We start from the raw sequence: 25,513 nt of genomic DNA on the forward strand, positions 1-25,513 counted from the left end.
AGGATGCAGGGTGGGGGTGCTGGTCTCATCATCTGGGGATGTCAGTGTGGTGGGGGTTGAGCTGCCCTGCCCAATCTGGCAGGTGGGGGGTGGGGAGCTCTTCCTTGGCGGCCCTTGGGGGCCAGGCAGGTCGGAGGGGCCTGCCCTGACCCCGGTGCTTACTCCGGTGAGAGAGGGAAGGGCCTCTGCTGTGCTGCCCCTGCCTCCCCCGGCAGCATCTGACCAGCCGCAGGGGCCTGCATCTGCTGGGCGCATTCCTGCCCACGGGCCAGCACGAGCCAAACTCGGGGATGGTCCCCATGCCCCCCCTTCCAGGGGCAGTGAGGATACGTCTGGGTCTGTGCCCCTCCCCCCAGCTAGATGACACCTGTTGGCCCATCTGGAGGGGCAGTGGGGAAGGGAAACATGGGGGGGGGGCCTGGGGCTTGGTGTGAGACTGAAACAGTGACTGTGTGTGAGATACAGTCTGTGCCAGTCAGAGCTGGGAGGGGGCTGGGAGCCAGGCCTCTGGCTGTGACTGACCTCAGCTCTGGGTGGGAGGGATCCAGTGGGTTAGAACAGGGGGCTGGGAGCCAGGCCTCTGGCCCTGACTGACCTTGGGCAAGTCCCTCGCTTGGTGCCTCAGTTTCCTCAGTTGTATAATGGGGAGAGTGGCACTCAGGGGACCTGGGGCAGAGGGGGGCTGGGAGTGGGCAAGGCGCTGGGCTCGCTGCCTCTCCTTCACCCCTGTGGGTGCCAGACGCGCCACAGGCAGGCTGAGTCTGGGCAGGGCCCTCGAGCGGGGATGCAGGTGGTGCCCCGCAAACACGGGCGCTTGTCCGTGCTCAGGGCTGGCACGTCACAGCTCAGCCGCCGAGCAGGGCACGTGGCTTCTGTCCTAATTGCAGCTACCCAAGGAGCTGGCCCGGTGAATGGCTCATTGTCCTGCCCGCTGCCAGCTCCTTCCGCTCCACTGGGCGCAGCCCCGGCTGCCCGGCCATGACGCGGGCCTGGGTGGGGGCCGTGCTCTCAATGCCGCACGCCAGCTGGCAGAGCCACAGCCCCACGGGGCCCAGGGGTCTCACTGGCCTGCAGTGCCTGGCCCGAATTCAGGCCTTCGTAATGCTTTGTGCAAGGACAAACACCCCCGCCCCCCGAGGCTGACGGGCAAGCCCCTGACACACAGTACCTGGCGGGAGGATGCTGGGACCCCCCCATAAATTCTGCTGCTGCCTGCAGGGGCCTTGGGGGCTGGGCTGGGGGAGGGGCAGGGCAGCACCATGGCACCGTGCAGGGGGCTCTCACCAGGGTGTTGTACTTAAAGTTCTGCACAGGCTCTTTCAGGGGGAATAAGGCAAAACACCACATGGATTAGTAATGCGGGTTCAATTAACACTGTATCATATGATATATATAGTACACTCAGGCGCACACACACACACACACACACTCTCTCTCTCTCTGTCTGGTTGTTGTTACCAGTTAGTTGCTCCCCCTAACTACACTGGCCAGGTGAGTTACATGGGGGAGGGGTGGAGCCGGATCAATGCTCCATGTTGACAAGATGAGACCCAGGGTCTTCTGCAAGACACCTCACCTTTATAGCAGCTTCCCTCTCATGCAAATTTGTACCAGCTCCAAAATCTGTGTCTGTGGCTGTTGATCCTTTGTCCTGGTTCCTTCTGGGGGTGTCCCAATGCTGCAGAGGGTGTTTCCAAGGGAAGGTGCTGGCTTCTAACCCCCGAGGCTGCTCGTCTTTAACAAGCCCACCTGACAGGTTTTATTGTCCTTGGGTCTGGCTCCCAGCCCCTCTCCAAGGGGTGCAGCTGTCTGGAGGTGCTGCCTTCCCCCCTTGCTCATTCACACCTCACTCATTTCACAGGGCCATCGATTAAGGGATTGGGGGAGGGGGAAGATCTTGTTCTACTCTGAGCAAAAAGACATTTTTCTTCTATCTCATTCTATCCTTAGAGGCTATAACATTCTACCAGGGGCAACGCAAAGTTTCTATATGAGGCTTTGATACAAAGTCCCATGAACACAGAGGTCACCCATGGGCAGACCCACTACAAGGTTATATGAAGAGGCACAATGTAAAGTCATATGAAAATTATCAGAGATTTATCTACATTGTCCCCCTTTTGACCTCTCAAGAACAATTCTTGAGTGGTCACCATATAAATCTTCTGTATCTGCGGCAAACAAACCAAACAATCATAACCAGGTGACTATAACAAACCATTACAATTGACTGAACACCAGATAGAACCTACACAGAAATGCAAACAATTATAATTCTAATAATTGGGAATACAATAAAACCCTCACAATCATTGGGTGCATTGACAAACAAAATGAGGCCCAAGTCTGACGCAGCAATAGCCATCAAACAATAAAAGTCACTGAGGTCAGGATCTCCTTAAGCACACACAACAAATCAGATTTTGTAGGAGGACCACAGTTGTCATGCAAGGTTAAGCTGGTTTGGACTTAAACTAACATTCAGTTGCTAAAAATGTTGCAGAATCCCCTATTCCTAGCAGTTGTTCTCAAGAGGTGCCTGGGGACCTGCAAGACGGGGCCCTGCAATTGTGGGCCAAGGTCTTAACAGGTTATGGGGGCCCAAGAACTTCCCTTCAGGGCTTGGGAAAGTAGAACCAGGGAGCATAAAGGAAAGTGTGGAATTAACAATACAAGCAAATATAACTTACAATACAAATGTATCAATAACAAAAATTAACCACAAAATGATTATTAGAAAACCTAACAAAAATAAACCTGATGCACTGGGGACCAAAGCCTTTTGGACAGAGGTGGATGTGACTGGTAATTTGGTTGGAGATGGGGGAAGTAGAGAGAGGAAAAGACATTTGCCCTGTCTAGTGTAGTAACCCCTCTCCATCTGGACCCAATGCCAGCACAGGACACCCACCAGAGACAGACACAGAACACACAACACAGAACATGGAACACAGAACACGCAACACAGACTTTGTCATGACACTATAACCAGGGTATTTCTGTAGCTCTTCAGCTGGTACCAGCTCTCAGGATGTTCCAGTTTGGAGGATGAAAGATAGAAGCTTAGAAACAAATTAGCACAGTGCTCCCACATGGCAGACCCTGCTCGGTCTCAGCCAGTGTGTCTGGTACTTGGGGCTTCGCAAATGCTTATTAAGCGGTGCATTTCTTGTGAGTTTAAATTTTCCCTTTCTCCCGGTAAAGGGCATTAATACTTCATCTAGGAAAATTTTCCTGTTTTAAAATCCCCAGCCACTTTGCCATGGCCTGGAGATCTGAGGCAGACGCAGGCACTGTTGTTAACGGTTTCACTCTCACCACCCTCCCTGGTGGTGGTGACTGTTCTTTTTGTTACTGCTGCTGTAATATTTTGGCCCTGGGAGGAGGAATTTTCCCACTTATCCCCTTCCCAATCTCCAGAGGGGTCCAAAAGGTCTGCCCCTTCTGGGGTCTCAAATGTTCCTTCTCCTGCTGTTACTGCTGCTGTAAGATGGGAGAGTGCTGGTTTAACTCTCTGTACCCATCCTTAAGGGCACCTAGCTGGGTTTGGGGACTAGTGGACATACATTTCCATTTCTCTGCTTCTGCAGCAGAGGCTTGTAAATCTTGGTGCAGTGTCTTGTTTTCATTGTTACACTCAGCCGATTGAAGGAATAGCTCATTACAAGTTTTTCATACAAGCCAAACTGCGGCTGCTTCCTTTTTCATTTGAGTTGAGGGTTTATATGTCAATATATACCTAGCCAATTTATCGTCTAGGTTTGAAATGGTCTGGACATCAGCTGGCACTTGATCAGACCAAGGGCCGTGTCTGAATTTTTGCAAGATTTGCTCAAAAGGGGTAACATCTTTTACAAATGCCAATTTCCCAGTCTCTTCTCTGGGAGCCTTCTTAAAAGACTGTTTAGCTTTAACCATTTTGTAGTAAACCCAACCTCCTGTTGGGACTAAAATGGCAATGTTTCTCTTTACTCTTGTCTACCAGTACCTCTTGTCCTGGAGTGAGAAAGCTACTTCTCCTCCCTACTTTCTAATGCCAGTGACTCTATGGACCGGGGGAGCGAGAAAGCTACTTCTCCTGCTCTCTTTACCCAGGCTTCCACCACCGGGGGTGTGCACACCTTAATAATCGATTACTTATTAGCACTTTTCAAGATTTGTGATCACTTTCCATATTTCTCAATACTTTTCCATTACTCAATATTTCATTACTTAAAAAATGCTCGTGGTACCCTTCCCCCTTTTGCAATTCTCCACCAAAATGTTGTACTTAAAGTTCTGCACAGGATCTTTTCAAGGGGAATAAAGCAAAATGCCACATTTATTAGTACTACAGGTATTCATTAACACTGTATCATCTGCATATGAATACCTGTAGTACTAATAAATGTGGCATTTTGCCTTATCCTCCCTGAAAAGATCCTGTGCAGCACTTTAAGTACAACAAGGGCAGGGTCCCCCCCGATCTCAGTGCCACAGGTGACCTGCCTCACAGGGGGTCACTACAAGGCCATGGCCGGGGCGGGGCTCCAGCATGGGGGGGCTCACCAGTGCCCCAGGAGGACAGGGCCAGGCCAGGCTGACATGGACCTCAAAGCCAGCTGTGGGGCCAGGCTGTGACCCTGTCCCAGGGGTGAGGAGAGCAGTTGGTGGAGCCACATGGGAATGAGGCCTGTGGGGGGTCCCTGGCCTGGCAACATCAGGGCCCCAGGGAGCAGGGGAAGCAATGGGACGATGGCCCCTTCCCCATCCCCCTAGGGCCCCCCGATACCCCCCTTTTCATCTCTGGGCTATACTAAGAGCTGCCAGCGCTGCGCCCCGATGACCAGCAAACCATGGCCGGGGCTGGCCCCCCTGGGCCTGGCTCCATGGGGCTCACTGGGCAGAGCACGGGTGATGCAGGAGGCTGCGGGGCCAGCCCCAGAGGGCACGTGGGGCCCTTGGGGCTGCCCCACTGAAGGGTTCCCCCAAGGGACTGTTTAGAAGCTGGCAGTGGCACCGATCCTGGGGCTCTGTGACACGTGTCACTGGCCCGAGACTCGCACACAGGCCCTGTGCCTGGACTGAGCCCCCCGAACCAGGGCCAGGGCTTGCACACCTCCCTCCCAGCTCTGGGGCAGCCCGGCACTGAGCGCCCCACCAGCCAGCCCACCCTGGCGGCTGCTGCGCCGGCTGCCTTCCCCCTGAGGGCCCAGGGAAGAACTGGGCGGGAAGAAAGGCTCGGCCCAGCGCCCTGTGTCAGGCCCCTCCCTGCCAGGCCCGGGGGCTCAGGGACTGGCTAGGGTGAGGCGTATGGGCTGCGGGACCCTGCAATGATGCCATTTGCAATCAGCTCCTGAAGATGATGTCACACGTCTTCCATCTCTTAGAGTGCAACTTCCTAGATCTCTGTGATGGGTTCCCCCCTCGGGGTGCTGCCTGGAACTGGAGCACCGCTGGGCCCGCCTGACCCACCAGCCTGGACTCCCTCTCACACTCTGCTGCTGTGACAACTTGCTCAGCTCTCCAAGCTTGACATTCACCAGCATTCGCACAGGTAGGGACACACCCAGCTGCGGCTTCACACACACGCTGAGATCAGCTCTGCCTGGGGAGGCTCAGCTAAGGAACTGCCCAGTTACACAAGTGCACCCCCATTGAAGAGTAAATCCAAAATCAGAGAACGGTACAGTGTGAGCTCACGAAATCCGCCCCCTCCCTCAATGTGGAGGAAGTCCTACAACAGGCTTCTGCCCCAAGTACGATTTCCACACACTGGTTTTAGACAAAACCAAATCAAGTTTATTAACTACAGAAGATAGACATTAAGTGGTTATAAGTGATAGCAAACAAAGCAGATTTCCTTAGTAAACAAAACCACAAACTGAGCTTAACACGCTGGAGAACTTGGATATGAATTAGCAGGTTCTCACTCTGACTCATAGACTGGCAGATCCTTAAGGCCCAAGCTGCCTTGGCTTTCCCAGGTTCTCTTACACAAGCTAGAAATCCCTTAGCCTGGGCCCAGCTTTTCCCCCAGTTCAGTCCTTGCCCCTCAGGTGTTCCCAGGCGTGTTGTTGTGGGGAGAGCGAGGTACCATCATGCTGTCATTGCCACCTTTTTTATCTTCTCCCAACCTGCTGGAAAGCTCCTTTGCTGTGGCCTAGGTCAGGCAGTGCCCATAGTGCAGCGCTGTCTCAGAGAGGTTTGTGTTGCACACAGTCCTGGGGTGATCCTGATGCCTGTGCGCATCTCCTCACTGAGCCATTAACCTTGTTTGGCCTTTTTACTGTCGTACCTGCCAGGCGGCTTGGGGGTGTTTTCAGCCTCACAACACGTTCCACTAACACACACAAAGCCAAACTTCATAACTTTCCCCACGACAATAGCACAGACAATGCCACGAGATATTAATGTCTAGAAGACCAAGACTTTTAGAATGATACCTCACAAGGCAAACTTTGTACAAAACATGTCCTGATTACATGACTGGTGAATATTGGGGTGCTGGGGTGTCACACTCTCCCTGAAGGGTTGGGAGTCTTGTAGTCTGATGTTGTGCTCTGTTCCTTTTGCACATCCCACGTCCCACTCATGCAGTGAGAAGATCCTGGATCTTTCACAAAGTTTCTCCCTCAGGCGATCCTTCCACTCCTTGGACAACGGCGAGTCTCCGAAGTCAAACTTTGCAGGATCTATCGCCGGAACTTGAGTTTCACATGGGGGTCTGACGATGGATTCAGGTCTGCTACCTTCTGCCCTTGCTTCACAACCATGTCAGGGCTTGTTTCATTAGCAATCAGTATAATGCCCTTTTCCTGGCTCCAGCGGGCAGGGTTACAACTCCACTGGGGACCAGCACTCCCTCAGCCGGCTGCTCTACCATTGCCAATGCCCCTCTACTGCCTTTCAACCAGGTGCTCATGACAAGCACTTCTTGCTCCATCCTTGCAGGCACTACTAAGGGGGTCGTGCCCATGTACCTTACTGCTCCCATTGGTAGCTCAGATGTCTCCCTTTTAGCCCTCTCCATTTTCTTAGAGCAGTGGTCCCCAACCTTTTTCGTCTGGCGGGCACCAGACGAAGGACCATGGCAGCGGTTGAGCATCTGCCGAAATGCTCCCGAATTTTGGCGACGCCTCTGGATGACGTTGCTTGTCAGCGGCAAGCGGCGTCATCCAGAGGCATTGCCTCTGAAATGCTGCCAAATTTCGGCAGCATTTCGGGGGATGTTCGGCTGCCGGCCAGGACGCAGGTGCATTTAGATGCCCCCATGGGTGCCATGGCGCCCGCAGGCACCGCGTTGGGGACCCCTGTCCTATAGGCTTCAGCACAAAGCATCTGGATCATCAGGGTGTTCAGGGATTGGTCCCCAGCCCATTGTCTGCAGTAATCTGTGAGCACCTCGAAGAGACTGGAGTTGGTCCCTATCAGCACAGACACATCAGAGGTCCCTTTAGGGTCAGGGCATATTAAGGCAGCTGTGTCCACCTCTTCCTTTACCCCAGCCACCTCCTCTGGGAATTCCAGGTGCACTATGACATACCCTTGATAGGGGTATTCATCCATGCTGAGGCCACACAGACCAAGTCCGGTCATGGGCTGTATAGGCAGGTGCCTGAGCATCCACTGGCAGAATGACTGAAGTATACTAGTCACCTGAGATCCCGTGTCAAGCTTGGCTTTACACTCCGCCCTTCAATCCTCCCCGTGACCTCTGCTCGAGGCCCGATCAGTCCTGCGGGGATCCCAGCTGGAGTCTCTTCTAGGGGAGCCTTCAAGTCCTGCGGGCCTGAAAACGTGCAGGACTCACCCCTGCGGCACCTCCTGCTGGTCAGCTCTGGGAATTAACTCTCCAGCCATTGGAGCGCCCTCTGCAGGCCGGTGTCCCACTGCCGCGTGGCCCCCGTGCCCCTCCCGGACCCGGTGCCCTGTTGTCTGGGGTGCTGCCCCTGGCAGTAACCCCTCAGTCTGGGTCTCCCCCTCCCAGGGGAACCCCCACCCACTATCCCCACCTCGCCTCAGTCTTGGCTACTGCCCAGTCTCTATCTACCCCCCGTTCCCTGGGGCAGGCTGCAGTATCAGCCACTCATCACAGGCAAAGGGGTTTGGACCTGCTGCCTCTGGCCACCGCGGGCTGCCCCTGCAATCCAGTATCTAATCAGCCTTACCAGGCCTGCAGCCTGGAGCTTTCCTAGGCCGGAGCTCCCAACTCCCTGGGCCTTTCCCCAGCCCTGCTCCACTCCAGGTACCTGGTTACCCTCCCTGCAGCCAGGCCCTTCTCTCCCGGCACCCAGAGAGAGACTCTCTGCTCGAGCGCCTGGCTCCCAGCCTCCCCTATAGGGCCAGCCCCACCTGAGCCTGCTTCCCCCTCAGCCTGGGCTGGTTTGAACCCTAGAGTGGAGTGGATCTCTGCTCTGGCCCGGAAGGGGTGAAAACAACCCTGGCCAAGGTGGTATAAGAAAGCCAGAGGAGCCAGAAGCAAAGGAGTCTCCCTCTGCCTGCCGAGAACCAGAGCAGGTACCTAGCGTGGAGCAGTGCTGGGGAGCTCCTGCCTGGAAAGCCCCAGGCTGCAGCCTAGAATTAGGCCAGGAGGTACTGGGGTTGCAGGGTGTGACCCAGGGGTAGGCCAAGGCAGCAGGTCCAAACCCCTTTGCTGATGATGAGTGGCTGATCCTGCAGTCTGCCCCAGGGTGTGGGGCTAGACAATGACTGGCAGTAGCCTACACTGAGGCAAAGTGGGGATAGAGGGTGGGGGGTTCCCAGGGAGGGGAAATCCCTAAAGAAAAGGGGTTGCTGCCAGGGGCAGAACCCCATGTAAAAGGGGCACCGGGGTCCAGGGAGAGACATGGGGCCAGTAGCAGGAAACAAGGCTGATCACCGGCCTGCAGAGGGCGCTCCGAGCTGGAAGAGCTAATTCCCGAGGACGACCAGCAGGAGGCGCCAGGGGGGTGAGTCCGCCCGTCTACACACCCCCTAAAGGGACCCGCAGCCTCAGACTCATCAGCAGTTCCCCAGCCCTCCCAGCTGGTTCTCAGTTTCCATACCCTGAGGAGGGATTTTCTTCATGACGCACTTGGCAGCGCTGTGTCTATCCTGAGCACATCGGGAGCAGAAGAATTATCCTTCCCCTCCCCCCGGGGGGGCTCAAAATGCTGAATTCTCCCTCGCCACAGCCAGAGGCCTGGCAGCCAATGGTGCTTTGCAGCTCAGCTGTTCTGTTGGGCTGGGGGTGGGGTTTCCTCTCTGGCGCTCACTGCCGGGGGGCTGTGCTGGCTGGCCCAGAGCTCACTGGCAGCCTCCCTCTCTGATCAGCTGGGAGTAACTCGGGGCACGTTCCTGCCAGTCTCTGAGCCGGACACGAAGTAGAATCAGGCTCCAGCACTGAGTTCCTCTTACAATCTGAGCCAGTCCGGTGTGCTCCATCTGCTCAGCAGTCACTGGTTCTAGCCCACGGAAGCTTACGCCCCAATAAATGTGTTAGTCTCTGAGGTGCCACAAGGATGCCTGTTCTTTTTGTGGATACAGACGAATACAGCTGCCACTGTGAGACCTGGTCCCGGCTGGACAGCTCTCTGAAGCAGCCACTACAGCTCCTGGGTATAGGTGGAAACCTTCTCGCCCCTTCACTGTCGGGAACTAAGGACCTTACAGTAGCTGTCCCCAGAGCCCCCTACCCTCCCAAAGGTGCTCGAGGGCCACCAGGCAACCCTTCCCACCGACCCCAGGTTAGCGAGCTGCAGGGTGCGAATCACATCTAATGCTGGGCCCCCTACCAGACATTGTCGCTTTTCTGCAGCAGATACAGCCCCCTCCTGCAGCGACCCAACCCGGGCTCAGGGGTCACCACCCACGCAGGGAAAAAGGCTCCAGGCTTGCTCTGGCCGTCCTGCCCCACTAGCCGCGGTCCCAAGCTGCCTGCTCACCGCTGCCGCGGCCTCTCGGCTGTGAGCTCTGCTGGCCAGTCTCGTAGTGACTGTGAGCTCTCAGCAGGGTCCCCCCACACCTCATTTCAGCTCTGTTTAAGCTCTTAAAATAGCAGAGGCTCCTAACAGACTGTTCAGCTCTCTGTGACCGGGAGGAACAGGTAAGCCAGCCGGGGAGCGTTCATACAGACCCTGCTCACATCAGCAGAGCAGAACTGGGGCTGTGGAGTGACCCCCAGGCTCTGGGAACTGGGGCCTGGAGCGTCGGCACTGGGTCAGCCGCAGCCGCTGGCAGCCCAGCCTCTCCCAGCTTCGTCCCAGCACATGCTGCTCCCCCCTGCAGAGCCCTACAGCCAGCCTGGCACACCCGGGTGGGGCCTGGAAACCAAGCCCCGCCTACAAGCCAAGCCCTGCCCACACGCTGTGCCCACCAAGCCCTGCCCACAAGCCTAGCCCTGCCCACACGCTGTGCCCACCAAGCCCTGCCCACAAGCCTAGCCCCGCCCACACGCTGTGCCCACCAAGCCCTGCCCACAAGCCTAGCCCCGCCCACACGCTGTGCCCACCAAGCCTTGCCCACAAGCCTAGCCCCGCCCACACGCTGTGCCCACCAAGCCCTGCCTACAAGCCTAGCCCCGCCCACACGCTGTGCCCACCAAGCCCTGCCCACAAGCCTAGCCCCGCCCACACGCTGTGCCCACCAAGCCCTGCCCACAAGCCTAGCCCCGCCCACACGCTGTGCCCACCAAGCCCTGCCCACAAGCCTAGCCCTGCCCACATGCTGTGCCCACCAAGCCCTGCCCACAAGCCTAGCCCCGCCCACACGCTGTGCCCACCAAGCCCTGCCTACAAGCCTAGCCCTGCCCACATGCTGTGCCCACCAAGCCCTGCCTACAAGCCAAGCCCTGCCCACACTCTGTGTCCACCAAGCCCTACCCACAAGCCTAGCCCTGCCCACATGCTGTGCCCACCAAGCCCTGCCCACAAGCCTAGCCCTGCCCACACGCTGTGTCCACCAAGCCCCGCCTACAAGCCAAGCCCCGCCCACACGCTGTGCCCAACAAGTCCCGCCCACAAGCCTAGCCCCGCCCACATGCTGTGCCCACCAAGCCCTGCCTACAAGCCTAGCCCCGCCCACACGCTGTGTCCACCAAGCCCTGCCTACAAGCCTAGCCCCGCCCACATGCTGTGCCCACCAAGCCCCGCCTACAAGCCTAGCCCCGCCCACACGCTGTGTCCACCAAGCCCTGCCTACAAGCCTAGCCCCGCCCACACGCTGTGTCCACCAAGCCCTGCCCACAAAGTGTCACGCACAACAGACAGAGGGTGTGCCCCCAGCTTCGGGGAAGTCTCTTATATGAAGAAGTGGGGATGGTCTCAGTGTTTTCTCTGAATAGTGTGTGGGTGCCTCAGTTTCCCCTATGCAGTTCTTAGGTATCTAGGTAGTGGGATCAGGGGGTGTGATTGTTGCAGAGCCCTAGGGGTCAGGTGTGATGGTGTCTGCACAGAGAATGGCCGACACCCTGTCTCCTGCCAACTGATGGCCTGGGCCCCTCCCCTGCAAGGTGCCAACTGACGGTGTTGAGAACAAAGAGATCAGGTGACCTCCTGGCCTGGGAAAGGGAAGGCAGAAGAGGGGCTGGAGAGTTTCACTTTGGAGCTGGCAGGGGAAATGGAGGGGAGGCCAGACAGGCTCTGGCTACCCCTGCCCCCCAAGATGGACCTGACTGAGGAGTCCTGTTGTCTGTACCGGCAAGACCTGTCTTGGACTGTGTCCCTGTCGTCTAAACAAACCTGTGGTACTGGCTGGCTGAGAGTGACGGGGAATCGCAGGAGGCCGGGGGTGCAGAGCCCTGACTCCCCCACACTCCGTGACACCTTAGACCTGGCCCCTGGGCCTACAGCCCCCTGTCCCCCCATGAGTCTCATGGAGCCAGATGCTGGGGGAGCCTGGCTTGCTCTGCAGGGTGAATGCCCCTCGCTCAGCACGGGCAGGGGGTGCAGCCAGATGGGGTTATTGGGTGACTGGAGCCAGCCTAGCCAGGCCTGGTCAGCCCAGAGCCCCCAGCCCCCGTCCCTCAGAGCTTGCTCTGTCCCAGTTCAGCTGGGCACCGGAGCCCTCAGCAGCCCCCGGCCTTTGCCTCGAGCTGGTGTGGGGGCCACAGGGCTCAGTGGCTGGTGTCAAAGGCGCAGTGATTGAATTCTCAACTCCACTGATCCGAGAGCTAAGGCGCAGCCACCGGGAGCTGCTCACTCCAGCTGGCCCCGGCAGCACAGGCTGTCCCCCCACGACGTTATTGATATAATCTGAGACCATATAGAACATGGTTGCAACCAAGGTCCTGTAAAAGCAGCAAAGAGTCCTGTGGCACCTTACAGACTAACAAATGTTTTGGAGCATGAGCTTTCATGGGTGAATACCCACTTCGTCGGATGCAGGTCCCGTAGTGGCATCAAATCTATGTAAAGGGGGTCATATAAGGTGTCTAAGACCAGGTTACGGGTTACTGGTTAGGATTATGCTGTCTGTATGTCTGTGTCATTATGTAGTTGAAGTTATGAGTATTGGCTCTATACTGTCTGTATTTCAACTTTGTGCTGTAATTCTGGGAGATACCCCAGACAAGTTGGTGTTAGCTCTGCTTAGCCTGCTTGATGGCCCATTAAGGACCATCAGCTACACAATTGACCCATTGAGAGGAGGCAGATACGCCTTGTGACTCAGCAAAGTATGCAGGGACTTGCCCATGTAACTCCAGACTCCATTTTGCTGTAATTTTCCACAGTAAGAACAAAGAGGTTCTTACACCTGGAAGTGCCTACATAAGGCTGATGCCTCATCTCCATCTGGTCTTCAATCCTGCTTCCTACCTCTGGAGGGACTTTGCTACAAGCTGAAGCTCTGAACAAAGGACTGAATGACCCATCCCAGCGGGGGATGTTCTCCAGAGACTTGATTTGAACCTGCAGTTTACTCCATCACTGCTACAAGCCTGAATTAAGAACTTTGCCATTACTGTATGGAATTGATTCCATTTAACCAATTCTAGCTCTCATCTCTATCTTTTTCCTTTTATGAATAAACCTTTAGATTTTAGATTCTAAAGGATTGGCACCAGCGTGATTTGTGGGTAAGATCTGATGTGTATATTGACCTGGGTCTGGGGCTTGGTCCTTTGGGATTGAGAGAACCTTTTTCTTTTACTGGGGTGTTGGTTTTCATAACCATTCATCCCCAGGACGAGTGGCACTGGGGATGATACTGGAAGACTGGAGTGTCTAAGGAAATTGCTTGTGTGACTTGTGGTTAGCCAGTGGGGTGAAACCAAAGTCCTCTTTGTCTGGCTGGTTTGGTTTGTCTTAGAGGTGGAAAAACCCCAGCCTGGGGCTGTGACTGCCCTGCTTGAAGCAATTGGTCCTGAATTGGCACTCTCAGTTGGGCCCCACCAGAACCGCATTGTCACACCCCACCCCCACACTGAGGCTGCCGCTCACGCTGGAAACTGAGGCACACACAGGCCTCATACAAACAGCACACATAATTCCCACATTGTGGCTCCCCCCCCACTCCTTCCCCACATGCTTGGCAGCAGTGGTGACGTGGGGTTCACTGCTGGGCAGCTCCCCATGCCCAGGCTGCAGTGCCAGGCTGTGGGCAGAGCACTGCACGCGTTACAGGGCCGGGTCAGTGTGGGCTCACTGGCAGAAGGGCATGGCCCGCCCTGGCCCCGGCAGCAGGCTGGGCTGGCCTGGGAGTACGGGGTGTGCAGGGGTGGGGGGGGAGCTGCCCTGCGACCCCCAGGCGGGCTGAGCAGCTCCCAGGACACCAGCCGTGTGTCTGCGCCACGGCAGCCAGGCTAACATTCCAGCTCATTAGGATCAATTAGTGCTGAGTGAGCGCTGCAGGCCCCAGCCTGGTGCCAGGCCCACTCCCGAGGAGGGCGCCAGGGCTCATGCCAAGAAGCCCCCTAGCACTTGGCAGGCCTGGGTGCCTGCCCCCCTCCTTGGCCCCAGGCGGGCAGGGCAGACGGCAGCTGCTGCTCTGGCGCAGGCCCTGTGGCGAGGGCCGCTCCAGGGACCAGGCTGCCCATGGCCCCGCTGGGACGCTCTGGGGACTCGCACTGCTCCCTGCCGCTGGCCTTACAGGCCCAGGCCAGGGGCTGCTCCCCCCTCCCCCCACCCCCCCTTGTCCAGTGGGAGCTCTGCCCCCTCAATGCAGCTCAATGCTGTGGGGAGCAGGACAAACGGGCAGGGGCCACCGTTGGGTGTGCCCAGAGAGCAGGGGATGCCCCTCCCCACCCCGCAATACCTGCCGTCCCCTAACCCACGTTTCCCTCCCAACCCGGCAAATCTCCCCCTCCCTGCCACACCCCACCCATAACTCCCCTGCCCCCACCCACTCCTCCAGCCTCTCCCCTCCCCACACAGCAATACTTACCCCCCACCAGGCAAACCTCCCCTGTTCCCACCCCTTCCATCTCCCCACTGCCCTGGGCTGGCCTAGCGAGCTCTGTGGGCATGAGCCATGCCCAGCTGGCCCCCAGGCCAGCCCAGCCCCTCCCCAGGTGCAGCAGACGCAAGGAGAGAGAAGCAGATGCCCAGGCCCAACACCCGTGCTAAGCACGGCAATATTTAATTAAATTAACCCCACCAACTAGTCCTAGTAACAATAATTAACAGCAGCCTGGTGCCCTGTGCCTGCCCCTCTGGCAGGACGAAACCAGCCCTTCTGTGAGGCAGCCCATGTGCTGCGTTTGGGGTGACCCACCTGCCATTGGCTGTGGGGCAGGGACCGGCCCCCTGTGCAGTGTGTGGGGTGACCTGCCTGCCACGGGCTGTAGGGCACCACCCGGCCCACTGTGTCACGTGTGGGGTGATCCCCTGTCACGGGCTGTGGGGCAGGACCCGGCTCCCTGTGTGGCGTGAACCCGTCACGGGCTGTGGGGCAGGACCCGGCCCCCTGTGCGGCGTGTCGGGTGAACCCCTGTCACGGGCTGTGGGGCAGGACCCGGCCCCCTGTGCGGCGTGTGGGGTAAACCCCTGTCACGGGCTGTGGGGCAGGACCCGGCCCCCTGTGCGGCGTGTGGGGTGAACCCCTGTCACGGGCTGTGGGGCAGGACCTGGCCCCCTGTGCGGCGTGTGGGGTGAAACCCTGTCACGGGCTGTGGGGCAGGACCCGGCCCCCTGTGCGGCGTGTCGGGTGAACCCTTGTCATGGGCTGTGGGGCAGGACCCGGCCCCCTGTGCGGCGTGTGGGGTGAACCCCTGTCACGGGCTGTGCAGCAGGACCCGGCCCCCTGTGCGGCGTGTGGGGTGAACCCCTGTCACGGGCTGTGGGGCAGGACCCGGCCCCCTGTGCGGCGTGTGGGGTGAACCCCTGTCACGGGCTGTGGGGCAGGACCCGGCCCCCTGTGCGGCATGTGGGGTGACCCCGTCACGGGCTGTGGGGCAGGACCTGGCCCCCTGTGTGGCGTGTGGGGTGAACCCCTGTCACGGGCTGTGGGGCAGGACCCGGCCCCCTGTGCGGCGTGTGAGGTGAACCCGTCACGGGCTGTGGGGCAGGACCCGGCCCCCTGTGTGGGGTGACCCCCTGTCACGTGCTGTGGGGCAGGACCCAGCCCCCTGTGTGGCGTGTGGGGTGACCCTCTGCCACGTGCTGTGGGGCAGGACCTGGCCCCCTGTGCAGCGTGTGGGGTGAACCCCTGTTACGGGCTGTGGGGCAGGACCCGGCCCCCTGTGCGGCGTGTGGGGTGAACCCGTCACGGGCTGTGGGGCAGGACCCGGCCCCCTGTGTGGCGTGTGGGGTGAACCCCTATCACGGGCTGTGGGGCAGGACCCGGCCCCCTGTGCGGCGTGTGGGGTGAACCCGTCACGGGCTGTGGGGCAGGACCCGGCCCCCTGTGTGGCGTGTGGGGTGAACCCCTGTCACGGGCTGTGGGGCAGGACCCGGCCCCCTGTGCGGCGTGTGGGGTGAACCCCTGTCACGGGCTGTGGGGCAGGACCCGGCCCCCTGTGCGGCGTGTGGGGTGAACCCCTGTCACGGGCTGTGGGGCAGGACCCGGCCCCCTGTGCGGCGTGTGGGGTGACCCCCTGTCACGGGCTGTGGGGCAGGACCCGGCCCCCTGTGCGGCGTGTGGGGTGACCCCCTGTCATGGGCTGTGGGGCGACCCCCTGTCACGGGCTGTGGGGCAGGACCCTGCTCCCTGTGTGGCATGTGGGGTGAACCCGTCACGGGCTGTGGGGCAGGACCCGGCCCCCTGTGCGGCGTGTGGGGTGAACCCGTCACGGGCTGTGGGGCAGGACCCGGCCCCCTGTGTGGCGTGTGGGGTGAACCCCTGTCACGGGCTTTGGGGCAGGACCCGGCCCCCTGTGCGGCGTGTGGGGTGAACCCCTGTCACGGGCTGTGGGGCAGGACCCAGCCCCCTGTGCGGCGTGTGGGGTGAACCCCTGTCACGGGCTGTGGGGCGACCCCCTGTCACGGGCTGTGGGGCAGGACCCGGCTCCCCGTGTGGCGTGAACCCCTGTCACGGGCTGTGGGGCAGGACCCGGCCCCCTGTGCGGCGTGTGGGGTGAACCCCTGTCACGGGCTGTGGGGCAGAACCCGGCCCCCTGTGCGGCGTGTGGGGTGAACCCCTGTCACGGGCTGTGGGGCAGGACCCGGCCCACTGTGCGGCGTGTGGGGTGAACCCCTGTCACGGGCTGTGGGGCAGGACCCGGCCCACTGTGCGGCGTGTGAGGTGACCCCGTCACGTGCTGTGGGGCAGGACCCGGCCCCCTGTGTGGCGTGTGGGGTGAACCCCTGTCACGGGCTGTGGGGCAGGACCCGGCCCCCTGTGTGGCGTGTGGGGTGAACCCCTGTCACGGGCTGTGGGGCAGGACCCGGCCCTCTGTGTGGCGTGTGGGGTGAACCCCTGTCACGGGCTGTGGGGCAGGACCCGGCCCCCTGTGTGGCGTGTGGGGTGACCCCCTGTCACGGGCTGTGGGGCAGGACCCGGCCCCCTGTGCGGCGTGTGGGGTGAACCCCTGTCACGGGCTGTGGGGCAGGACCCGGCCCCCTGTGCGGCGTGTGGGGTGAACCCCTGTCACGGGCTGTGGGGCAGGACCCGGCCCCCTGTGCGGCGTGTGGGGTGAACCCCTGTCACGGGCTGTGGGGCAGGACCCGGCCCCCTGTGTGGCGTGTGGGGTGAACCCGTCACGGGCTGTGGGGCAGGACCCGGCCCCCTGTGTGGCGTGTGGGGTGAACCCCTGTCACGGGCTGTGGGGCAGAACCTGGCCCCCTGTGCGGCGTGTCGGGTGAACCCCTGTCACGGGCTGTGGGGCAGGACCCGGCCCCCTGTGTGGCGTGTGGGGTGAACCCGTCACGGGCTGTGGGGCAGGACCCGGCCCCCTGTGAGGCGTGTGGGGTGAACCCATCACGGGCTGTGGGGCAGGACCCGGCCCCCTGTGCGGCGTGTGGGGTGAACCCCTGTCACGGGCTGTGGGGCAGGACCCGGCCCCCTGTGCGGTGTGTGGGGTGAACCCCTGTCACGGGCTGTGGGGCAGGACCCGGCCCCCTGTGCGGCGTGTGGGGTGAACCCCTGTCACGGGCTGTGGGGCAGAACCCGGCCCCCTGTGCGGCGTGTGGGGTGAACCCCTGTCACGGGCTGTGGGGCAGGACCCGGCCCACTGTGCGGCGTGTGAGGTGACCCCGTCACGTGCTGTGGGGCAGGACCCGGCCCCCTGTGTGGCGTGTGGGGTGAACCCCTGTCACGGGCTGTGGGGCAGCACTGCCCAGCCCATGCCCTGCGCTGTGGGACCACACACACTCCTCCTCCCGTGTCCGGCCCACGGGACCGGCGTTCCCAGCATGCACTGCTTCGCTTGCCGGCATGTGGGGCAGCGCCTGTGTCCTGCCCCCATGGCGTGGGACGCAGAACTGCATGCTGGGAGCCCGTCTGCTGGCCGTGCTGAGCTGGGCATGGCCTGGGGCACTGGCTGGGCACGGGCCCCTGCCTCTAGGGCCCTGGGGCCCGCTTAGCCCGCGGGGTGAGGGCGGTGAAGCGGAACGGGCTCTGCCCCCCGCCCCCGGTGCCCTTGGGGGGCCTCTTCATGAAGTGCCCTTCGCGCTGGGTCCGGTGGGTGCGCGGCCCCCGCTGTGCCCGCCCCTGGCGGGTGAAACCCAGGTACCAGCCCCGGTGCCGGGCCGACAGGAAGGCCGTGTAGTTGTTCTCCAGGACTTCTTCTACGAAGACGCAGCCCTGGCTCCGCCCGTCCAGCTGGGGGAAAGAGAGAGACTCAGCCAGGTGGGGGGGGCACTGGCAGGCAGGGGGGCCGTGAGGATGCAGAAGGGCAGGGATGTGAGATGCAGGTGGGATTGGGGGTGCGGGGATGTGGGACACAGGAAGGGGGCAGGGAGCACAGGCAGGGGTGCTGTGGGTGAGGGGGGAGGCTGGGGGGCGCAGGCGAGTGGGGGTGTTGGGGGGCACAGGTGGGGGGACACCAGCAGACATCACCATCAGGCCACAGCGCATAGCAGAAGCAGGGCCCAGCCTAGGCCTGGCACGCGGCTTGGTCATTGTAACCCCCCCAGGACAGGCTGCCAGGCCGGGCCAGCCCCCCAGTGAGCTTGGCTGCCCCATGGCCCTGGCCCAGCCGGCTCTGGGGAGGGGCTGGGGACCTCGCTGGCCGCCCCCACACCTGGGCAGGGGCTGGGCGTGTCCCCAGGTGGCTCAGGGGTGCAGGGCCTGGCCCCCACTGCTAGGAGGAGCAGGAAGGGACCGGGGCAGCCTGGGGGTGCTGGGGAGCCCTGGAGGGATGGGGCATTCTGCCTCCTGGAGAGGGCAGGCCTGGCACAGGGCAGCCCCATACCTTGCCCAGCACCTTCCCCCTCCTGTCCATGCAGACGTAGTAGCCGGTCTCCTTGCCCTTGATGCGAACGTGGCTCCCAAAGGTGTCGCTCTCCACGGCCAGCAGCGCTGCAAGGAGCCAGGCGCAGGAGTTAGGAGTGACTGAGACGGGGCAGGGGGAGCAGAGATGAATGAGCCTGGAGCGTCCCTCCTGGCACAAATCCAGGCAAAACTGGGGCTAGGATTGTGGAGGGGCTGCGGGTCAGGAGTGAGAGGCACTGGCAGAGCAGAGGGGAGCCCAAGGCTGGGCTAGCAGGGGCTGTGGGTCAGGAGTGAGGGGCACTGGCAGAGCTGAGGGGAGCCCAAGGCTGGGCTAGCAGGGGCTGTGGGTAGGGAGTGAGGGGCACCAGCAGAGCTGGGGGTGGCAGGGCTGGGCTAGCAGGGGCTGCGGGTCAGGAGCGAGGGGCACTGGCAGAGCTGGGGGGAGCCCAAGGCTGGGCTAGCAGGGGCTGCGTGTCAGGAGCGAGGGGCACCGGCAGAGCTGAGGGGAGACAGGGCTGGGCTGTAAGGGCTGTGGGTCAGGAGTGAGGGAAACCGGCAGAGCTGGGGGGAGCCCAAGGCTAGGCTAGCAGGGGCTGCGGGTTGGGAGTGAGGGGCACTGGCAGAGCTGGGGGGCAGGGATGTGCTAGCAGGGGCTGCGGGTCAGGAATGAGGGGCACCAGCAGAGCTGGGGGGAGCCCTGGGCTGGGCTAGCAGGGGCTGCGGGTCAGGAGTGAGGGGCTCCGGCAGAGCTGGGGGGAGCCCTGGGCTGGGCTAGCAGGGGCTGCGGGTCAGGAGTGAGGGGCACCGGCAGAGCTGGGGGGAGCCCTGGGCTGGGCTAGCAGGGGCTGCGGGTCAGGAGTGAGGGGCACCGGCAGAGCTGGGGGGAGCTGGCTGCCTGCTCACAGGGCCCCGTTACTCTGTGCTTGCTCCAGCAGAGCAAGTCTCCGGGTGCCAGACTCCTGCTGTGCCCTGGTGCAGTTCCCGGGGGCTCGGGCTGCAGGGTGGGTGCAGCGTGGCCCAGGCCGGAAGGTCGTGCAGCTCCCTGCTGGCGTGCGAGCTGCATGGCTGGGATACTCGGCATTCCTGGGCCCCTGCCAGGATGGCCTGGGAAGCCGGTGGGGCCGGCTGGTTTGCAGGATAAGGAGCTGTGTTATCAGGTGTTTACTGGGCAGTTGGTGGGCGCAGCCGCCCGCCGCTCTCCAGCAGCTGCCCGCGGTGGTGCAGACGGGCGCGGCCTGAGCGGGAGGGCACGGCTGGAATCTGCCTCCTGCCCTGAGAGCCACAGCTTCCGGCCGCCTGTGGGGGCGGTTGGGGAGGATCGCCAGCTCCAGAGGGGAGCAGGGGCATGGGCCCGGGCTGGGTTCACTGGCACCCCTGGGCTGGGGCAATGGTAGCTGTAGAACTAGGGGGCGCCGGCCAATGGAGCCCTCCTGAGCAGCCTCCAATGTAGGGCAGAGCCGAGCTCCCCTGCTCCAGGGGAGCTCTGGGGGTAGGACACGTGGTGCAGCCCCCTCCCCCGAGGTCCCCCCAGGCCCGCACCGTATTTGTTGCCGTCCTCCCCATTGGCACGGACCCGCTTGCCCAGGACCTGCAGGTGCCCGCTGCTGCTGCGGCTGTACAGCTGGTAGACACGGACGTGCCGGCGGCTCACCTCGTCCAGGTGCTGTGTGCGGTTCTCCACGTAGAGGCGGAAGTCGGCCGCTGTCTGGTGAGACTCCTGCAGGGAAAGGCAGGTCTGGCTCCCCACTGCGGCTCTGGGGGTCAGGCCCCTCTGGAGGAGGGCTGGAGCATGCTGAGCCCCTCGCAGCATGAGGAGACGAAGGGCAGATGTTGGCCAGGCCCTTAGCCTGTCTGTCCAGGGAGCCACGGGAGGGCCCTCCCAGCCAGGGACCTACCCAGCCCCAAACAGGTCTCTGTCCCCTCCTCCCAGGCAGTGTCTTTCTCCAGGGCCCTGCCCGAAGGGGGCCCCCCTTCCGTTCCTGAGCAGGCCCATTGGCACATGCTCCATTTCCTGCCCCTCCTGCAGACTGGCCACCCGGGATGCCAGGCCCGGGGAGTTCCTCTGGGACCCTGGTGTGGGGACTGGGACACTGGCCCAGCCGGGCCCAGGAACTCCAGCCGCTGCCCTGGCCTCTCCACCCAGCCATTCTGCTCTGACTCTGGCCCTGTTTGCCTGGCATGGTCAAGGCGGCCCCGCGTGCACTCGCCAAGTGCCGGGGTCTTGTCTCTGCCAGCCCCCGGGGTTACAGCTGCATGACGCTTCCAGTGCCAACACCCCATTCTCAGTGGCGAAATTTCACCCATTCAGGCCGAAATTTCCCTGGCCCGGTGCCTGCCTCAGGCCACATCCGCTGACACAGCTGAGCTGGGCGTCATGTCTGTCCTCAGTTCTCCCTGGAGTGTCACAAACCTGGGGCTATTTGGTGCTTTGCTTTAGCCCCAGCTGCTCGGGCAGGAGGTTGCGGAAAATCTTGGCTTCCATTTTCACAAAGGTGCCACGTTTGCAGACAGAAGCCGGAAAGCGGGACCGGAGCGTCTCCACCAGAAAACCCACCTGGTACTGTGGAATATCACCAGGTCTCATGCCAATCACATGCGATCAGCCGGAAGGAGGAGGGGCTAGGCTGGCTCACAAGCACTCTGTGGATGTGTCAGTGCCACTGGGCTGAGGAACAGGGACCTGACATTTGGCAGCAAGTTGCCCTGGGGTCAGAGATGTATTTTAAGGTTGCAGGAACAAACCATCCTGATGTGCAGAAAGAATAGCAAATATGGCAGGTGACCAGCTTGGCTTAAACTCGGTGAGCTTAAACTCCGAAAGGCAGCTTACGAGAAGTGGAAGCTTGGACAGATGACTAGGGAGGAGTATAAACATATTGCTTGAGCATGCAGGGGTGTCATCAGGAAGGCCAAGCCACAACTGGAGTTGCAGCTAACAAGGGATGTGAAGGGTAACAAGAAGGGTTTCTACAGGTATGTTAGCAACAAGGAGGTGGTCAGGGAAAGTGTGGGGCTCTGTAGTGTGGCTTTGGTGCGGTGCGTCCTCAGCGGGGCTGTGGGGTATCCCACCGCCTCGCTCTAGTCCACTGGCAGTCTGGGCTCTGCGGCAGTGTGGGACGGCCAGCACACCGTCAGGGGCTCAGACCTTTAAGCAGGTGGGCTGAGCCAATAGTTCAGATAGCCGCCCAGGCCCTAGGTCAGGGCAGGGCAGCAAACAAACAGTCAGAGACCCAGGCCCTTGGGCAGGGGCGGAGTCAGCAGTTCCAATATCGGGAGGCCCTAGCCTCTGCAGGCCAGGGGGAGGGGGAGTCTGCCACCCAAGGAATAGGTGGCAGGGGGGACGCAGGCCCTCCCACTGCACTGCGTCCCAGCCAGGGCCCTAGCAGCGGCAGAAACTCGCTGCTGTCCGTGGGGTCCTGGCCGCAACACACTGACATTGGCTCTGACAGTGCTGCAGCCAGACTGGGGTCAGCTGCCCCCGGGCCACTTCCACTCTCCCCCTTTTAGGGCACCTGCGTCGTAGTAGCGTCGCTGGCGGTCTCAAACACCGTCGGTTCCTCGGGTAAGTACTGGATGGTAGACTCGGCTCTTCCTCGGGGTAACGAGCGCGGGGCAGGCTCGGCCAGTCCTCCCCGGGGTAATGAGCGCGGGGCAGGCTCGGCCAGTCCTCCCCGGGGTAATGAGCGTGGGGCAGGCTCGGCCGGCCCAGTGTGACCTCAGGCCGGTCGCAGCCTTCTGCTGTCTCCCCAGAGGGAGCTCGGTCGCGGACGTCTGGTCTCTCCGGCGGCTGGTTCCCAGCTGAGCTCTGCTGGTGAGCTTTTATACTCCAAGGTCGAGGCCGTGACCTCTGAGGGGCGGGCGCAGGACCCAGTGACTCCGCCCAAGCTGGTATTAGGGGAGGTCCGTCCCTCCGTGGGGCTGTGGGGTATCCCACCGCCTCGCTACAGGCCCTTACTGAACGGGGGAGACAAGCTAGCGACAGATGATGTGGAAAAAGCTGAAGTACTCAATGCTTTTTTTGCCTTGGTCCGCACAGACAAAGTCAGCCCCCAGACTGCTGCAGTGGGCAGCACAGCATGGGGAGAAGGTGACCAGCCCTCTGTGGAGAAAGAAGGGGTTCAGGGCTACTTAGAAAAACTGGACGAGCACAAGTCCATGGGGCCGGATGCGCTGCATCCGAGGGTGCTACAGGAGTTGGCGGATGTGAGTGCAGAGCCATTGGCCATTATTTTTGATAATTCGTGGCAATCGGGGGAGATCCCAGACGATTGGAAAAAGGCAAATCTAGTGCCCATATTTTAAAAAGGGAAGAAAGAGAACCCAGGGAACTACAGACTCATTTCAGTCCCCGGCAAAATCATGGAGCAGGTCCTCAAGGAATCCATTCTGAAGCACTTAGAGGAGAGGAACGTGATCAGGAACAGTCAGCATGGATCCACCAAGGGCAAGTCATGCCTGACCAACCTGATTGCCTTCTATGAGGAGATAACTGGCTCCATGGGTGAGGGGAAAGCAGTGGATGTGTTATTCCTTAACTTTAGCAAAGCTTTTGATACGGTCTCCCACAGTATTCTTGCCGGCAAGTTAAAGAAGTATGGGCTGGATGAATGGACTATAAGGTGGATAGAAAGCTGGCTAGATCATCGGGGTCAACGGGTAGTGATCAATGGCTCCATGTCTAGTTGGCAGCCGGTTTCAAGCGGAGTGCCCTCAGGGTCAGTCCTGGGGCTGGTTTTGTTCAATATCTTTATTAATGATCTGGATGATGGGATGGATTGAACCCTCAGCAAGTTTGCAGATGACACTAAGCTGGGGGGGAAGAAGTAGATTCGCTGGAGGGTAGGGATAGGGTCCAGAGTGACCTAGACTAAATGGAAGATTGGGTCAAAAGAAATCTGATGAGGTTTAACAAGGACAAGTGCAGAGTCCTGCACTTAGGATGGAAAAATCCCATTCACTGCTATAGGCTAGGGACTGAATGGTTAAGCAGCAGTTCTGCAAAAAAGGACCTAGGGGTTACAGTGGATGAGAAGCTGGATAGGAGTCAGCAGTGTGCCCTGGTTGCCAAGAAGGCCAACGGCATATTGGGCTGTATAAGTAGGGGCATTGCCAGCAGATCAAGGGACGTGATTATTCCCCTCTATTCGGCACTGGCGAGGCCTCATCTGGAGTATTGTCAGGGCTGGCTCCAGGCCCCAGCGTGCCAAGCGCATGCTTGGGGCGGCCTGCCGCGGGGGGCGCTCTGCCAGTTGCCAGGAGGGCAGCAGGTGGCTCCAATGGACCTCCCGCAGGCGTGCCTGTGGAGGGTCCGCTGGTCCTGCGGCTCCAATGGAGCATCCGCAGGCACACCTGCGGGAGGTCCACCGGAGCCATGGGACCGGCGAGTGGCAGAGTGCCCCCCGTGGCGCGCTGCCGTGCTTGGGGCGGTGAAATGGCTAGAGCTGGCCCTGAGTATTGTGTCCAGTTTTGGGCCCCACGCTACAAGGATGTGGAAAAATTGGAAAGAGTCAGCAGAGGGCAATGAAAATGATTAGGGGGTTGGAGCACATGACTTATGAGGAGAGGCTGAGGGAACTGGGATTGTTTAGTCTGCAGAAGAGAAGAGTGAGGGGGGATGTGATAGCTGCTTTCAGCTACCTGAAGGGGGGTTCCAAAGAGGATGGAGCTCGGCTGTTCTCAGTGGTGGCAGATGACAGAACAAGGAGCAATGGTCTCAAGTTGCAGTGGGGGAGGTTTAGGTGGATATTAGGAAACACTATTTCATTAGGAGGGTGGTGAAGCACTGGAATGGGTTACCTAGGGAGGTGGTGGAATCTCCTTCCTTAGAGGTTTTTAAGGTCAGGCTTGACAAAGCCTTGGCTGGGATGATTTAATTGGGGTTGGTCCTGCTTTGAGCAGGGGGTTGGACTAGATACCTCCTGAGGTCCCTTCCAACCTTGATATTCTATGATTCTGTGATTCTATGACTGTAGGTGCCTTGTGAAAATCTGGCCAAGTTATAGGGCTCTGAAAAGAGTTCCCAACTGCACATGCTCAGCAGAGCTTTGTTAGCGTTCAGCAGCTAAATTCTCCAAAGATTCCACCTGCACTGGCCATGCTCCAGCCCAGGGCTGCAGGGACTGAGCAGGACTTTCCCGCAGTGGTTTCTCTGGGGCCCAGAACTGAGAGCAGCTGATGCCCCATTTGTGCTCAGTTCTGGGGGCTCAACTTTGCAGCCTTAACATTCTCGTCATGCGCAGCAATGACAGCCCTGTACTGCTGCAGCCCACGCCCTGCTCGCCTCAGGACACACAAGGGCCAGCCACCCCCAGGGGGCGAGAGCCGAATTTGCTGTCCCCCAAACCCTGGGGCTTTCCAATCACGGCTCTTAGGTTGTGCCCATCGGCACAGTGCCGGAGCTTCCCCACACGCTTCCCCGAGCAGTGGGGCAGATGTTAGACCAGAAAGGCCCAGAGAGACTGCATGACGCACCCAAGGGCACAGGGAGCTCGGTGGCAGAGCAGGATGCTTGACATAGGTGTCCTAGGCCAGGTCCCAAACTGCCAGGCAGCCTCCAGTCTTCTGCCCTGCTCTTGCTCCAGGCCCTGTCGTGCTGCCAAGGTGGATCCCCCACCTGGCCCAGGGATGTCTCACAGTCAGTGATGGGGGGTGTCCGGCACTGCCAGCAGCTCTTGGGGTGTCCCAGCCCTCCTGGGTCTGGTCGGGCGTCTCTGCCACCAGCTGTGCTGGCCTGAAGGCTCAG

General features: G+C 60.4%; 2 protein-coding genes across 2 annotated transcripts; one reads left to right on the top strand and one right to left on the bottom strand.

Moving 5' to 3' along the window:
• Positions 1 to 15,061: 15,061 nt before the first annotated feature.
• LOC127047424 (fibroblast growth factor 18-like) lies at positions 15,062 to 20,581 on the bottom strand. The gene is made up of 4 exons (XM_050945530.1): positions 20,311 to 20,581; positions 18,752 to 18,858; positions 17,646 to 18,159; positions 15,062 to 15,112 (listed from the first exon to the last, which is right to left on the bottom strand). The coding sequence occupies exons 1-3, from the start codon at positions 20,579 to 20,581 to the stop codon at positions 17,899 to 17,901; spliced, it is 639 nt and encodes a 212-aa protein (XP_050801487.1). The 3' UTR covers positions 15,062 to 15,112; positions 17,646 to 17,898.
• LOC127047644 (uncharacterized) lies at positions 19,960 to 23,207 on the top strand. The gene is made up of 3 exons (XM_050946097.1): positions 19,960 to 21,348; positions 22,279 to 22,333; positions 22,808 to 23,207. The coding sequence occupies exons 1-3, from the start codon at positions 20,580 to 20,582 to the stop codon at positions 22,860 to 22,862; spliced, it is 879 nt and encodes a 292-aa protein (XP_050802054.1). The 5' UTR covers positions 19,960 to 20,579; the 3' UTR covers positions 22,863 to 23,207.
• The last annotated feature ends 2,306 nt before the right edge of the window (positions 23,208 to 25,513 follow it).

Source organism: Gopherus flavomarginatus, chromosome 3, assembly GCF_025201925.1.
Source record: "Gopherus flavomarginatus isolate rGopFla2 chromosome 3, rGopFla2.mat.asm, whole genome shotgun sequence".
Classification (NCBI taxonomy): domain Eukaryota; kingdom Metazoa; phylum Chordata; order Testudines; family Testudinidae; genus Gopherus; species Gopherus flavomarginatus.

Excerpts from the sequence above, each read along its gene's own strand:
- LOC127047644 (XM_050946097.1), top strand. The coding sequence starts at position 20,580 with ATGAGGAGACGAAGGGCAGATGTTGGCCAGGCCCTTAGCCTGTCTGTC. Across the intron at positions 21,349-22,278 it reads GTACTGTGGAATATCACCAG|GGCACCTGCGTCGTAGTAGC; the intron begins GTCTCATGCCAA and ends TCCCCCTTTTAG. Across the intron at positions 22,334-22,807 it reads AAACACCGTCGGTTCCTCGG|ACAAAGTCAGCCCCCAGACT; the intron begins GTAAGTACTGGA and ends TGGTCCGCACAG.
- LOC127047424 (XM_050945530.1), bottom strand. The coding sequence starts at position 20,581 with ATGCTGCGAGGGGCTCAGCATGCTCCAGCCCTCCTCCAGAGGGGCCTG. Across the intron at positions 18,859-20,310 it reads GGAGGACGGCAACAAATACG|CGCTGCTGGCCGTGGAGAGC; the intron begins GTGCGGGCCTGG and ends GGCTCCTTGCAG. Across the intron at positions 18,160-18,751 it reads GGGGGAAGGTGCTGGGCAAG|CTGGACGGGCGGAGCCAGGG; the intron begins GTATGGGGCTGC and ends TCTTTCCCCCAG.